This window comes from Nannobrachium achirus, assembly GCF_963921795.1.
Source record: "Nannobrachium achirus genome assembly, chromosome: 9".
Taxonomy (NCBI): Eukaryota; Metazoa; Chordata; class Actinopteri; order Myctophiformes; family Myctophidae; genus Nannobrachium; species Nannobrachium achirus.
Window position 1 is genome coordinate 10,403,618 of NC_137818.1, and position 14,635 is coordinate 10,418,252.

Here is a 14,635-nt window from a genome sequence, read left to right on the forward strand (position 1 = left end):
CTAGGGCTGTCACGATATGACATTTTACATGACGATTGTCACTCAAATAATTGGCGATTAACGATTTAATTGTGTATTTGTCGTTGATAATTACATTTCTGTTTGGCTTTTAGGCTTTGAAGTTGCACATGGTAGATATGACACATAACCTAAATATACAAATACATTACTGACATATTTGACAACTTACTACTTAAAAAATAACATTGATAGCGATCTACAAGCTCACAACGCGCTGCGATGCGACGCGTTGTGAGCTTGTAGCTCACAACATTCACGATTATGACGATTATGACAAAATAATTGCGATAATGTCAAATAATCACGATTAGACGATTATGTAATAATTGTGACAGCCCTAGCTGCTCCACAGAAGACGGGCCGGCACCAATCCATCCATCCCTCTCCACAACAACTCCGCATCCATCCCTGCTTTCTGTCGCCCATTCCCCCCCAACCAGGTCAAAAGTCAAACCTCTCACAGGGACCAGTTTATCAGGGGAGGGGTCGTGGTGGTGAGACCTAGGGGTATAGAAGGGGGGGAGGGAAGGAGTCAGGGAGAGACAACTTGTCTTCAGTGGTCACTTCTAGGAAAAGCCCCCACCAGAGGCCAAGCAAGTGGCACATGGGTCAGACAGATCATCATCATCATCATCACCACCACCACCACACTGGAAGAAGAGATGGTATAAAAAAGGGAGACTGCAAGCCTTTCTGCAAACCTCGGCTATTTGAATAGTCTGCTTCACGTAGTTTTGGTCCTGTAGGCCTATCGTCTTCCTTGCGCCTTTCAGAGAAGCCATCATCATGACTTTCAGCTTGAGCTCCTGGGTGTGTATGGTTGCACTGTGGCTGATGATGACTGGCGAGGGCCACGCACTGCGACGGTAAGCACATTACCTCTCCATCCAAGTGGGTTTTATTTCCTCAACTTGATTGATTGACTGATGTATTTTGAAGTTTGCATAGGTCTCCCGTGTGAAAGTCCAATATCTTAACCATCACCCCAAAGGGACATCTCTATGGAACGAGAGCAGATACTAGACTTTTGAGGCTTCAGGCTGGGGCTGCGACTCTCTCCGCCACATATATATCCCATAACATTGAATGACAGACATATAGAACATAGTACTATGCAGAGGATATCATCAGAAAACGTAAAATAAAACACAATGCAAAAATAAATGGTATTTACTATAGAAAGGTCAGGGGAGGTATACAGTAGGTAAGGATAGGCTATGTTTTCATTTATTTACCAGTTGTGAGTAGCTGCTGCTTCTACAGTAAGTGGCTTTTCATTGCTGTTTCAAAGGGAGGTAGGGATTTACATTCCTTTATGGCCTTCGGTAGGGCGTTCCACATTTTAGCAGCATAACAGGAGAATGCATTTGAAAACCTATTAAAACGTATTAAAACCTGGGTGTTATAGTGGTTGGAAGTGTTTAAACACAAATCAGTGTGAATAATTCGAACATTTGATTATACTGTACCGTTTTCTATGTGTTCTTTCCTTGCACTTTACTGGTTGTAAAATAATAATAATTATATTTTCACCCACTTCTTGACACCTGTTAAACGTATTGTTTGACAATGAAGCTGATTCTGAGTGTGTTGGCGTTGACTTTGCATGACAGAGATGATCGACAACATGTCATTGTTGGACAAAAACTATTGTCCATGTTTTTTTTTGTTTTGTTTAACTCTACAACACACTACAATCATCTTCTGTAAGTCGTAGTCAATTGTAAAGAGCAGATAGTGCTTCAACCTTTAAACAAAAAACATCCAACTATAAAAGACACAGCCAGGGGCGTCACAAGGGGTAGGAAAGTGGGACTGAGTTACCGGGGCCCAAGGTGGAGGGGCCCTAGTAACTTTAGCTATTGAAAAATAGCAGATATACAAGCTCACAGCGGGCACCGAGTGCCGCGCTGCGAGCTTGTAGATCTGCTATTTTTGAAAAGTTGTGAAGATGTGTGAAAATCTTTGAATATATGTATTTTTTAAGCGAACATTTCTAACTCAAATTTTGCTTCTGGGGGTCCCTGGAACTAAATATTTTGAGATCGGGGTCCGTGGCCAAATACATATCATCTTGGGGGTCCTTGACATAGGTTTCTTGCACACATTTTCACGATTTTTCAAAAAAAGCAGATCTACAAGCTCGCAGCGCGGCACTCGGTGCCACGCTGTGAGCTTGTATATCTGCTATTTTTCAATAGTTAACATTCATGGGGGGCCCGCAGTGAATCCTTGTACCCAGGGCCCAGAATTTGGTGTGACACAGCGCATGCCGGTATATTAAGGACTGTGTCCTTTCTATTTATTTTTATTTTTATGAATGCCCTGCTTCGCTTGTCGATCTGCTATTTTTGAATTTGAATCCTGAAAAGTAACAGTTGAGGACATAATATGAGGTTTCCACCCGACAGAGAGTTTAGTTTAGTTTAGTTTAGTTTAGTTTAGTTTAGTTTGACAGCAAATAAACAATACGCTTTTTAAGTGTTAAGACCCGGAGTTCCCTATAATCCCTCCGATAATTAAAACTGCTATCCCAACCTGAAAATATGATTTATTTCCTGGTGAAAGAAATAAGTTCACCGTTACTGTCCTAAGATTACTTCCAGAATATAGAGCTATTTAACCCTTATTTAACCAGTAGGCCTATATCTCTTACAGCAGGGGTCTTCAAAGTTTTCAGGCCAAGGGCCCCTTAGTCGAGAGATGAAGCAGGGACCCCCACAACCTGTTCATACTGTAGATTCCATATACTGTAGTTTCATCGTTTGACAGCACAATCATCAGTTTATTTTGGATTCATGTCAATTTGTGTTTTCAGATATTTAACCACTTGAACCGTCAATACTTAATAAAGTTGACCTTTACTACTACTACTACTGTACTTAGTCTGCTCTTTTTCCCCTCTACACCAAAGCTCTTTGCCAAAAATAGCTGATCTACAAGCGCAGCGCAAGTGTTGTGAGCTTGTAGATCGGCTATGTTTGGCAAAAGTTCTCAGAATATGGAGAACAAATTTCTATCACACAAAGATTTGGAGGACCCCTTGTAGTAACTCTGGGGACCCCCTTGGGGTCCCGGACACTCTGTTGAAGACTTACAGTACAGCACCTTTGATCTGATGTTTTGATCTGATATCCACTGTATTTCTGTACTTTTATTTGAAGTTGGATTTTCCCGGACTGCTTCCAGAGTGGCCTTAAACCGGGAAAGGATCTGTGTTCATTTAGATTTTAACAATATATGTATACTGGTATACAGTACATATATACAGCAACAGGTTTTTCAGAAAACTCTTAGGATTTAGAACAGTGGTTCTCAAACATCAAAGCTCTACATATTCTCACAGCGCTTCAAGGGATATTCCACTTTCAACAGGGAAACAGGGGAAGGGCTTCTCTCCCCACGCACACACATTGTAACTTCAAACTCCATTTTAACCATGATAGATTCATTAAAAACACCCATTATTTTTTTCTAGTGACTCATATTACCCTCCTAATACGTGAGCAGGCCGTGTTTTTTCAATAACTTTTTTCATTTATTTGTAATAATTATTTGGGAAAATGGAAAAAACTTGAATACAAAAAATAATTATTAAAAATAAATGAAAAATGTTATTGAAAAAACACGGCCTGCTCACGTATTAGGAGGGTAATATGGGTCACCAGAAAAGATAATGGGTGTTTTTAATGAATATATTATCATGGTTAAAATGAAGTTTTAAGTTACAATGGGTGTGTGTGGGGAGAGGCCCTGGAGGGCCTGATAACATTTACATCAAATATCTAAATATTCAATCAAGCAAATTAAAACTGTTAAGGGTGTTCATAAAAGCCTGATTAGACAATAAAATAACCAAAGGTTTTTTGAAAGTGGAATATCCCTTTCATTTCATGCCACTTTTTTCACTTGCACGAAAAAGTCATTAAAGTGTTTGAAAAGATTTTGAAGAATCATTTTGACATTTTAACGTTAATCTTCTCTTCTGGGGTCGTTGGCCCAACATAATTCCAGAAGGGGGGTCCTCGGGCAAACACACATCATTTTGGGCGGTCCTTGGCACAACAAAATCAGAGAACCCACTTATTTAGAAGTACAGTATAGCCTCAGGTCTGAATTGAACAAGTGTGTTGTGTCTTTCTTCCAGAGTGGCCTTACACAAGATGCAGTCCATCAGAGAGACCCTGCAGGAGATGGGGGTGTCTGTGGAGGCCTTCGCTGAGCTCAGCCAGAAGAGTTCAGATGAGCCTGCCAATGGGACCACTCCCCTGACCAACTATCTGGATGTGAGACCCTTACTGTACCTAGCCAGGAGTACTGGGTTGGATTCGTTTGCTGGGGGTTATTATTACAAAACGCTAGGGCTGTCACGATTATGACATTTTACATGATTAATTGTCACTCAAATAATTGCGATTAACGATTTAATTGTGTTTTTGTCGTTGACTATTACATTTCTGTTTGGCTTTTAGGCTTTGAAGTTGCACATGGTAGATAAGACATAACCTAAATATAAACATGACATATTTGACAACTTTATACTTAAAAAAAACATTGATAGTGGAAATAGCCGATCTACAAGCTCACGTGTCGCATGTAGATCTGCTAATTCCACTATTTTTTACTTTAAAAAATAAATGAAATTTTTCAACATGGAAACGATTATGACGATTATGAAAAATAATTGCGATTAGACGATTGTGTAATAATTGCGACAGCCCTACAAAACGCATAATTTGGCCATTCTCTGTTGGATTACTGACAGTGAAATGTTTGTTGTGCTTGTGAACAGACTCAGTACTTTGTTGTGTGTTGTGCTTGTGAACAGACTCAGTACTTTGCTGTGTGTTGTGCTTGTGAACAGAGTAGACGCAGTACTTTGTTGTTTGTTTGTCCTTGTGAACAGACACAGTACTTTGTTGTTTGTTGTGCTTGTGAACAAACACAGTACTTTTTGTTGTGCTTGTGAACAGACGCAGTACTTTGTTGTTTGTTGTGCTTATGAACAGACGCAGTACTTTGTTGTTTGTTGTGCTTGTGAACAGACGCGGTACTTTGTTGTTTGTTGTGCTTGTGAACAGACGCAGTACTTTGTTGTTTGTTGTGCTTGTGAACAGACGCAGTACTTTGTTGTTTGTTGTGCTTGTGAACAGACGCAGTACTTTGGGGAGATCAGCATCGGCTCTCCTCCTCAGATGTTCAACGTGGTGTTTGACACGGGATCATCTAACCTGTGGGTCCCCTCGCAGAGCTGCTCCCCCTTCTCCACTGCCTGCTGTGAGTGCACTCACATACTGTACGCACGCACAAACATGCGTGCCCACACACGCATGCACACAGCAAACATATACTTTAGTTGCGACTGTCAGGTTGCAGTTAGTGTGAGAACCTCCAGCACTTGTCCGTCCCTCACACTAGTCACTGTCACGATAGTCACTGTCACGATAGTCACGGTCATGCTGATTCTGCTGCTCAATCACTGCTCACTCAGCCGTCAGCTGTGGCACGCACGCTCTCAAAGTGCTGTTAAATCTCATTCAAGCATTCTTTCCCAGCAGAATAAAACTTTGCATTTTTTTGGTATTTGTTTGTTAATTGTTAATGCTTTAGTGTTACAGTATTTGTCTATAAGGTAACACCAGCTGCAGCCACCGAGTGGTGCTGTCTAGCAGCCTGCTCCGCTCATTCTTTTGTAAATGCAGGACATTTACTTGCATTTACTTCTACATTAGGGTATTACTACTTTTACAAACAATAGCTTAACATAACATCACAAGCATTTTAACCACGTTATAAATGTATATGTTGGGTATTCATACATTTTAGAAACATGTTTTTGTTTTCCCAGACACCCACAACAGGTACGATGGCTCTAAGTCCAACACGCACGTGGACAACGGAACAGGCTTCTCCATCCAGTACGCCTCTGGGAACGTCAGGGGATTCCTGAGCCAGGACGTCGTTGAGGTGAGTTTCTATTGGAGCGGTCAAACTAATCGATTGAATTGATTGTTTATAACGGGCGATAATTACTACTAAGCCAGGAGGACATCTTTGTCGAGTGGAAATCAACCACTTTATAGCCACAATATAGTCGGAAATATTGCAAAAGAACTTTGAAAATGTTTCCAAAGTTTAAAAATGTAAAAAAAGAAAGATGAGAGAATTGAAAATAGCAGATCTACCATTAAAAAATAAAAAAAGATAAAGAGGCAAACACTGTGAAAACAGCTCATCTACAAGCTACAACAACACCTCGCAACTTATCTGTGTAGCAGAGTCAAACTACATGTATGGGGGTGGTCCCTACTTCAAATAAGATTTTTTCGGGGGGGCCGGGTCACAGCCTAAAAATGTGTGGTCTATTGGACGTCTGTCTAAAACCAGGTTATAACTGGCCTAAAAGTACACGCAGGGGTTGACACTAAGGTCTCAGAAGCACTTGCCCATCGGGCAAGTACAGGTCATGTTCTACTTGCCCGAAGGTCATGCCCACTTGCCCGAAAAGTAAATTGTCCATTATAAAATGATAGGTAAAGATTTGAATTACTGCTGAATTTAACTTATTTCTTTACTTTCTGGGCCTGTGTGATAAAAAATGCCACACTTCAATACCTCCAAATCCAAATACCTACATACTGTAGCTACGATTGAATATGTCTGTGGTTTCACACAGTAGCCACAGTAAAAACAGCACATTATAGGTAAATAGTGCTCTTATTTTACATTCCGCAGACCAGAAGACAGATCGCACTGGCCACATTCAGGTGTTTAGACAGATATCTTGTGTTGTGTTATAGACGTTTGTGTCCCCTCTCAAATGAGCACTTGCCCGGTCGGGCAACCTGAAAGCAATCTTCACCTGCCCTGACGTTTTATTTACCTGCCGGGGGGCAAAATGTGTTAATTGTTCCCTTTGAACTTCAAAGCACTGACTGTCATACTCATTGTCCCCCTACAGATCGGTGGCATCGAGGTGAACCAGGTGTTCGCGGAGGCCACCTCCCTGTCCGCCATGCCCTTCATCTTCGCCAAGTTCGACGGCGTGCTGGGCATGGGCTACCCCGGCGTGGCCATCGACGGCATCACGCCCGTGTTCGACCGCATCATGAACCAACACGTCCTCAAGGAGGACGTCTTCTCCGTCTACTACAGCAGGTATACTCGGACAATTCTTTTGGTTTTGTTTAATCCAGATATATAGCAGATATATGTAGCCCATCTAATTTCCACTGAATATATGGAGAAGGGTTCCCACGTTATATTAGTGCTATTGTTTGAGTTTTCAAGATACTTAATCCATTTAGGCCTAGAATTATTGAATGTTTTAGCTATTGAAAAATAGCAGATATACAAGCTCACAGCACGGCACCGAGTGCCGCGCTGCGAGCTTGTAGATCAGATTTTTTTTTAAACCGTGATATATACCGTTTTATTACTTGTTCTTGTATTGTTTTATTGTGTGACTGATATGGATCTTCCTGGGTCTGAAATAAAGATTGAATTGAATATATACATGTATTCTTTTTGGGCAAGTCTTTGAATATATCTTTTTGAAAGCGAACATTTGTAATTCAAATATTTGCTTCTGGGGGGGGGGGGGGTCCCTGATACAATATTTTGAGATGGGGGGGGGGTCCCTGGAACAACATATTTTGAGATGGGGGTCCGTGGCCAAATACATGTAGTTTTGGGGGTCCTTGGCATGAAACATTTTGAGAACCACTGACAGAAACATAGTTAAAAAAAAAAAAAAAAAAACCTTAGAAGGATTTAGAAGACACATAGAATCGGGTCAAAATATTCAAAGATTTGCACGAATTTTCAAGATTTTTCAAAAATAGCAGATCTACAAGCTCGCAGCGCGGCACTCGGTGCCGTGCTGTGAGCTTGTATATCTGCAATTTTTTTTATATTTAAAGCATAAAATATTGCGTAATAATGTGTTGAGGCCAAAATCCCCAATAAGCTCTTTAAATGGAAAGAAACCTTAGACATACCTTGAGTAAATTGAGACACCAGGACATCAATTATAAGGGTTTTTAGTTTGGGAAACGTAGTTAGGGAAAAGCTTAGGGAAATAGGGAAGTAGAAAATAAAATACAAATGGGCATCTATCCAAATTCACAATAAGGTGCAACAACAAAATACAATCACACTGTGTAGTGCAAAATAGAATGCTGAATTACTCAAATAACCAGTATGTAAAGACTTTAAATTGGCCAAATACTTCAAATACTTCAAATAGTTCACCAACATACCAAATAATTAATCAGTTATACCAAAGCGCACTGTAATTATACCTACCCTGTGGCAGGCATCCAAGGAAAATAAAACAAAACCCCACCCACGTTGCAGGACTGTTTCCCGCCCTTAGATGGCGTCCTCATTCAGTAATGTTTACTCACTGTTCAGATGTTACTTTATTACACGTTCCACAGATAGAGATCTTCAAAAGACCGACGTGACGCTCCGCAGACGAAGTCTAGTGTTCCACACTTAGCTCCAGTCTATAATAGGATTGAAGAAGACGTCCTTCCTCCACTTAGGCGTACAAGATACTAGCTCTCTCCTCTCAAACAGAAGCTGAAGTTCCTGGCTTAGCAACATTCACTGTAGGCTACTCAAAATCTTCTCAACATGCCATTACACGGGCGACTGTAAGACTTTACAAATAAAACCGTTTGTCACGTTTCTTGTTTCTATTTTACTTTTCCATTCACAACGTCTGTTTATCACTGGCATCTCTGAAGACAACGCGCGCTCTTTCACATACCATCACATGACCTGCTAGTAAACTCCCGATTGGGTCGGCCACTCTGCTACGCAAGTACACTTGGACAAAATACAAAAATATCAGAGAAAATAAAAAGTATAAATAAACCTACAGGTATAATATAACACTCTCCGAGGTATAGTTTCAAGGTAGGTAAAGATAAGTATTAATAAATGTGAATATACCCATTTCTTTTGAACAGTAAACAATGTCACATTATATCGAAGTAAGCCAAAATAGCAGCATTTCAAATAAGTATGACATCATTTTGTAGGCAGAGGAGAATTTCTGCCCCCAGTTTCCGTGAATCTTTTTACTATTTTTACCATTTACACATTTTTCTTCTCTTTGTTGTTGAAAGGAAAGTGTTAGAATTATATTTTAGTCGTTATTTTTGTCTCGGATCTGTTGAAATAGCGAGGGACAGAAAATGCTCTGGGGGCAGAGTTCTCCTCTGCCTCCAAAATGATGTCACGGCTTAAAAGCCCCTAAAATAATAACGGGGTTACATACAAGCTCACATTTGTGCAAGTCTTTGAATATTTTTGACCCGATTCTATGGTTTTTGAAAAACGAATGTTTGTAGGCCTGTGTCAGTGGTTCTCAAACTTTTGTCATGTCAAGGACCCCTAGAATTATAGACCTATTTGTATTTGGCTGCCGACCCCCATCTCAAAATATTATGTATCAGACAGGGACCCCCAAGAAGCAAATATTTTAGTTACAAATGTTCACTTTAAAAATATATATTTTTCACAAATGTTGATGATTTAAAAAAATAGCAGATCTACAAGCTCGCAGTGAGTTTGTATCTCATAGCATGATGAAGTTTCATGTTTTAAAGGACAACTTTGTTTTTTTACAACAAGGGTTCATATTTTAGATTGTAATTAGAGAAAAGAAAAAGTGAGTGTTAAAATGTTTTCATTTGCTTCGTTCTATTGTTTTATAGCGTTTAGCGTGCTAAAATGTGGGGCATGCGTACGCATGGGGGCATGCGTACAAGTGGCTAAAAATGTCTTTTTAGACACAATAAGCCAGCAGTTTCTTAATTGCTATTTACAGTAACACTTCTAGCCCCCATAAGTCACATCCAACCATGAAAGGTTGTGTTGTATCTTGGGAATGGGCTTATTCTGTGTAAAATGACATATTTAGTACTTGTACACATGCCCCCAACCACTGAAATAAGAATCTCTAAAACAATAGAAAGAAGTAAATTAAATCATTTTAACACTCATCTTTTATATTCTTTAATTACAATCTAAAATCTGAACCCTTGTTGTAAAAAACTAAAGTTGTCCTTTAAATGACGTTCTTTTTTGAACAGGGACCCCCACCACTCCCCGGGAGGAGAGCTGGTGCTGGGGGGCACGGACCCCGACTACTACACTGGAGCCTTCAACTACCTGGACACCAAGGATATGGGCAAATGGGAGGTCATCATGAAAGGGTACCACGTCCAACCCACCCCCTCTAACCTTATACCGCAGGGATCTTCTTTTCTTTCTCTGGCCACATAGCCAAGTACCCCCAGACTGCCACAGCCCGCGTTTCCCCGAGTTGGCAGCCATTTAGATTTATTTTTTAAATAAATCCAAAAATGTCTAAAATGTATTGGGCATGATCGCAATCGCGAAATTGCATGTTTAGCCCCATAACAAACACATCTTTCAAAAATAGCAGCCATGTTTGTTTGTTTTGTTTGACTTTGAAGGCTTCTATCTCATGAATGCCTGAACGAATTTCCAAGCGGATTTCTTTGTTTGAAAGCTGTGAAAAAGTACTACACATATGGTGCATGATCTAGGCATGGGCGTGCACGATCCGTGCACTAAAAATGGATCCGTGCACTAGAAATGTAGGAACGTGGCAGTGAGGAACTCGGGGGCCATTTTGAAAAAGCAGTGAATGAGTTAGGAACCCCCTTAGCTGATAGATAAAGCAGGGGCTGCTACTATTGTACATATTGCAGCAGAAAGTAACCCCTTGTCTCTGCCATATCTTAACTTTTTGTGTTTTTTTCTTAAATTAACCTCCCACTTGATCAGAGTACAGCATCACACAAAAGCATAAAAAATAGCAGATCTGCAAGCTCGAAACACTTTTATCGTGGCGCACTGTGACACGTTTTGAGCTTGTAGGTAGATTGTCTATTTTTGACTGTATATGCATTGTGGCCCTCTGGAGTGAGTGTGAAAATATAGTGGCCCTCTCCATCATCAAAGTTGCCCACCCCAGCTGGTCTAAAGACATGCTTGTAGGCTACATGATGGCCACGTCTCTTTTGAACACACATATTTTTCCTCCATCCTGGCAGGGTTTCGGTCGGGGAGCAGATGATGTTCTGCGAGGAAGGCTGCAACGCCGTGATTGACACTGGCTCCTCCTACATCACTGGCCCCGCCTCCTCTGTCACGGAGCTGATGAAAGCCATCGGAGCCGTGCCGGACGAAAGTGGCGTAAGCAACAACCAACACTATATACTGTAGTTTGATTGATTGATTGATTGATTGATTGATTGAATACTTTATTAGCAGTGCGCATATAGGAAAAGCACAAGACAGTACAGATCGGATACAAGGTCTTCTAATAATAATAACAATGAATTGCATTTGTATTGTGCTTTTCTAAGTACTCAAAGTGCTTTACATTGGTTAATTCATTCATACATTGGGAGATGAAACGGCGAACAGTCGACGCCAGCGTCCTTATACTTCCCACATTCTCATACCAATGGTGGCAAGCTAACACCGACCGACTCATTAGAGGCAATGTGGGGTTCAGTGTCTTGCCCAAGGACACTTCAACATGTGGACTCTCCTGCAGGACAATTAAACAGATTCTCTTTTTCTGACCTGCAGTACAAAGTAAACAGTATCTCTGTCTCTCTCCTGCAGTACAATTAAACAGTTTCTGTTTCTCTCCTGCAGTACAATTAAACAGTTTCTTTGTTTCTCTCCTCAGTACAATTTAACAGTATCTCTGTTTCTCTCCTGCCGTACAAAGTAAACCGTTTCTCGTTTTCTCTACTGCAGTACAATTAAACAGTTTCTCTGTTTCTCTCCTGCAGTACAAAGTAAACTGTGCCACAGTGAAGGCTCTCCCCAGTGTCGCCTTCCACCTGGGAGGTCAGGAGTATGCACTGGACCAGGAGGACTACATCTTAAGGGTAACATAATCATTCTTAAACACTTGAACCCTGTATCATTGGTTCTGAAACTTTTTCCGCACCACGGACCCCCCCCCCCCCAAATTGATTGGCGTTTTTGGCCACGGACTGCCGACTGAGAAGGTTTTGTGCCAGGGACCCTCAGGTGAGAAGATTTATGTCAAAATGATTTAACATTTTCCAAACATTTTCAAACATCCAACATAGCTGCTGAAAGTTGGGGTCCCATTCACTTTACTAAACAGGAAAAAAAATACACAACTTTAATGTGCTTTAAGCAGCATGTAAGGGGTCCAAACTAGGGGTTTTCTGAATCCATTGCAAGTATTTGTTTTGCATGAAAAAAACACTCCTTGGGCTAATAACAGACGATAAATCTTTTTTTCTTTTTTTAGCAAAGTTAATGGGACCCCAACTTTCAGCAGCTGTCAAAAACTCTCCTAGGGAAACTGAATTTAAATCTTTGTTACTTAGATGTGTTACTAGTAGACACCTTTACAAACACATTGGTCAAGACATTTCTTGATATGGAATTTGATCCCAGATTTTATGAATATACCCAGACTATATCTATACTATAATTTTGCGAATGTCTGTCTGAGTGAGTGAGTGAGTGAGTGTCTGTCTGTCTGAAACAGCGTTTCTCCTCAGTGGCTGGAGCAATTGATCTGAAATCGCATCACCATAAGCATATGAACACACCTGACATAACTGTGAAGCCCGTTTGTCACTTTCACAAATCGTATGCTGTATATTAGCATTTTTATGGTGTATCTACTATCTATTCTGCATCTAGCATGAGGCACATCTATTCTGCATCTAGCTTGAGGCAAAATGTTTAACCAGCTCTGTGTGTGTGTGTGTGTGTGTGTGTGTGTGTGTGTGTGTGTGTGTGTGTGTGTGTGTGTGCAGGCAGGCGGGTGTGTGTGCAGGCGGGTGGGCGGGCGGGCTGGGGGGGGGGGGACAGTATCTCTGTAGCCATTAAACGAAACGGGTATTTCTTACATTGATGCTCCTACATATTATCATGCAAGCACCAGTTAAAGTTACTTTCCATCCCTCATATACTGTATGCACAGTGCACATCCCATAACCCACACACTGCACATCATTTTGGAGCTCATATCTTTGAACGGGTAAGGGCTAGTTATGGATAAAGTGGTGATTGTGATGCTATGTTAACTACTTTTGCTGTGCCAACACACAAACTTTGTTATAATCTCTTCTGGGGGGGTTCCTGGCACAAACTATTTTGCGGCTAAATGAATATCAATTTGACACTAACAAGTTTGAGAAAGATTGCAGCCTTAGAGAAATCGTTCCTTCAGAAAGCATACAGTATGTGTAAAAACATTTTTCCCTGAACTGAATAGTGTGCATGTGCGTTTCGTGTTTTCCTCCCATACAGCAGTCCCAGTTCGGAGACGACATCTGCACCGTCACCTTCCGGGGCTTGGATATACCGCCCCCTACTGGCCCCATCTGGATCCTGGGAGCCAACTTCATCGCCCGCTACTACACCGAGTTCGACCGGGAGAACAACCGCATCGGCTTCGCTGCGGCCGTGTGAGGAAAGACGCTGATGACGCAACCACTTTTTACTCGGCGTTACGCTGACATAGTTGTTGTCGGCGCAAAAACCTCTTATTTCCATACTTTAACTTGTTCGTAAATCAAACGCCCGTACTTCATCATACTACAGCGTCACACAAAAGCGTCAAAAGTAGCAGTTCCACAAGCTCGAAATGTGAAGTGACGCTTTTTCAACTCGTAGATCGGTTACTTTTTACTATTTTAGAATTTGAATCCTGAATAGGATAGGTGAAAATTGCCGATCTACAAACACTGCTTGAAGATCTGCTATTTTCACTAGTTTTGTGCGACAGTCTTGTGTGATGAAGCAGGGCTTTACTTTACGCAAATTTGAAACTTGGAGATACAAGGTTTCTGCCTGACAGTGACGATATGATGGTTCCCATTTGGCCTGTCTATCTCTCTGTCTATCTGTTTGTCTCTGTCTTTCTGATCTGTCTCTCTCTCTCTCTTTATCTCTCTCCGTCTCTGTCTCTGTCTCTGTCTCTGTCTCTCTCTCTCTCTCCCCTTCAGTTGTATAAAGAAGTACTTTTTACTTAAAGCAGCACTATTTTAACTTTCCTCTTCTAGCCCAGATTTGAACCTGCTTTCATGTGCAAGTACTGATTTGTTTAATTAATGGAGCCAACCTGCTGGCTCAGCCAGGGGATAAATTGAATTCCAACCAAAAGGTCAAAATTCATGTCAGATCCTGTGTCTAGGTGAGACATGACCTTTGACACGACCTAAATGTCTCAATAGAAGAGCAGGGAAACAAAATAAAATTGTATTAACATTACATTTTATATGAATTAAATGAAAGCTACATAGTGCAGCGTTAAGTAAAAGTATCAATATCAACATGTATAAATACTCTGCTACGATTATGTTTGATTATATTGGTTGTATTGTTTCACTCTTACCTATTAAGAGTACAGTTGCACTTTTCTCTTTGCTGCGTTGCCTTTCAAGTCTTTATTCTGTGAGCATGATAATGTCACTAATGGGCAGAATAAATATTCTGTTTTTTTCTCTCTCTCTCTCTCGATAAATACAATTAATGCCCCGTACTTCACAAGAGTGATGCAATAGCA

General features: G+C 40.8%; 1 protein-coding gene across 1 annotated transcript; it reads left to right on the forward strand.

The window, feature by feature from the left end:
• Positions 1-807: 807 nt before the first annotated feature.
• On the forward strand, positions 808-13,539 carry ren (renin; the record flags this gene model as incomplete). The annotated part of the gene is made up of 9 exons (XM_080733862.1): positions 808-887; positions 4,169-4,307; positions 5,175-5,298; positions 5,870-5,988; positions 6,983-7,179; positions 10,128-10,250; positions 11,118-11,259; positions 11,871-11,969; positions 13,378-13,539. 9 exons carry the CDS (start codon positions 808-810, stop codon positions 13,537-13,539), a joined length of 1,185 nt encoding a protein of 394 aa, XP_080589988.1.
• Positions 13,540-14,635: the final 1,096 nt, after the last annotated feature.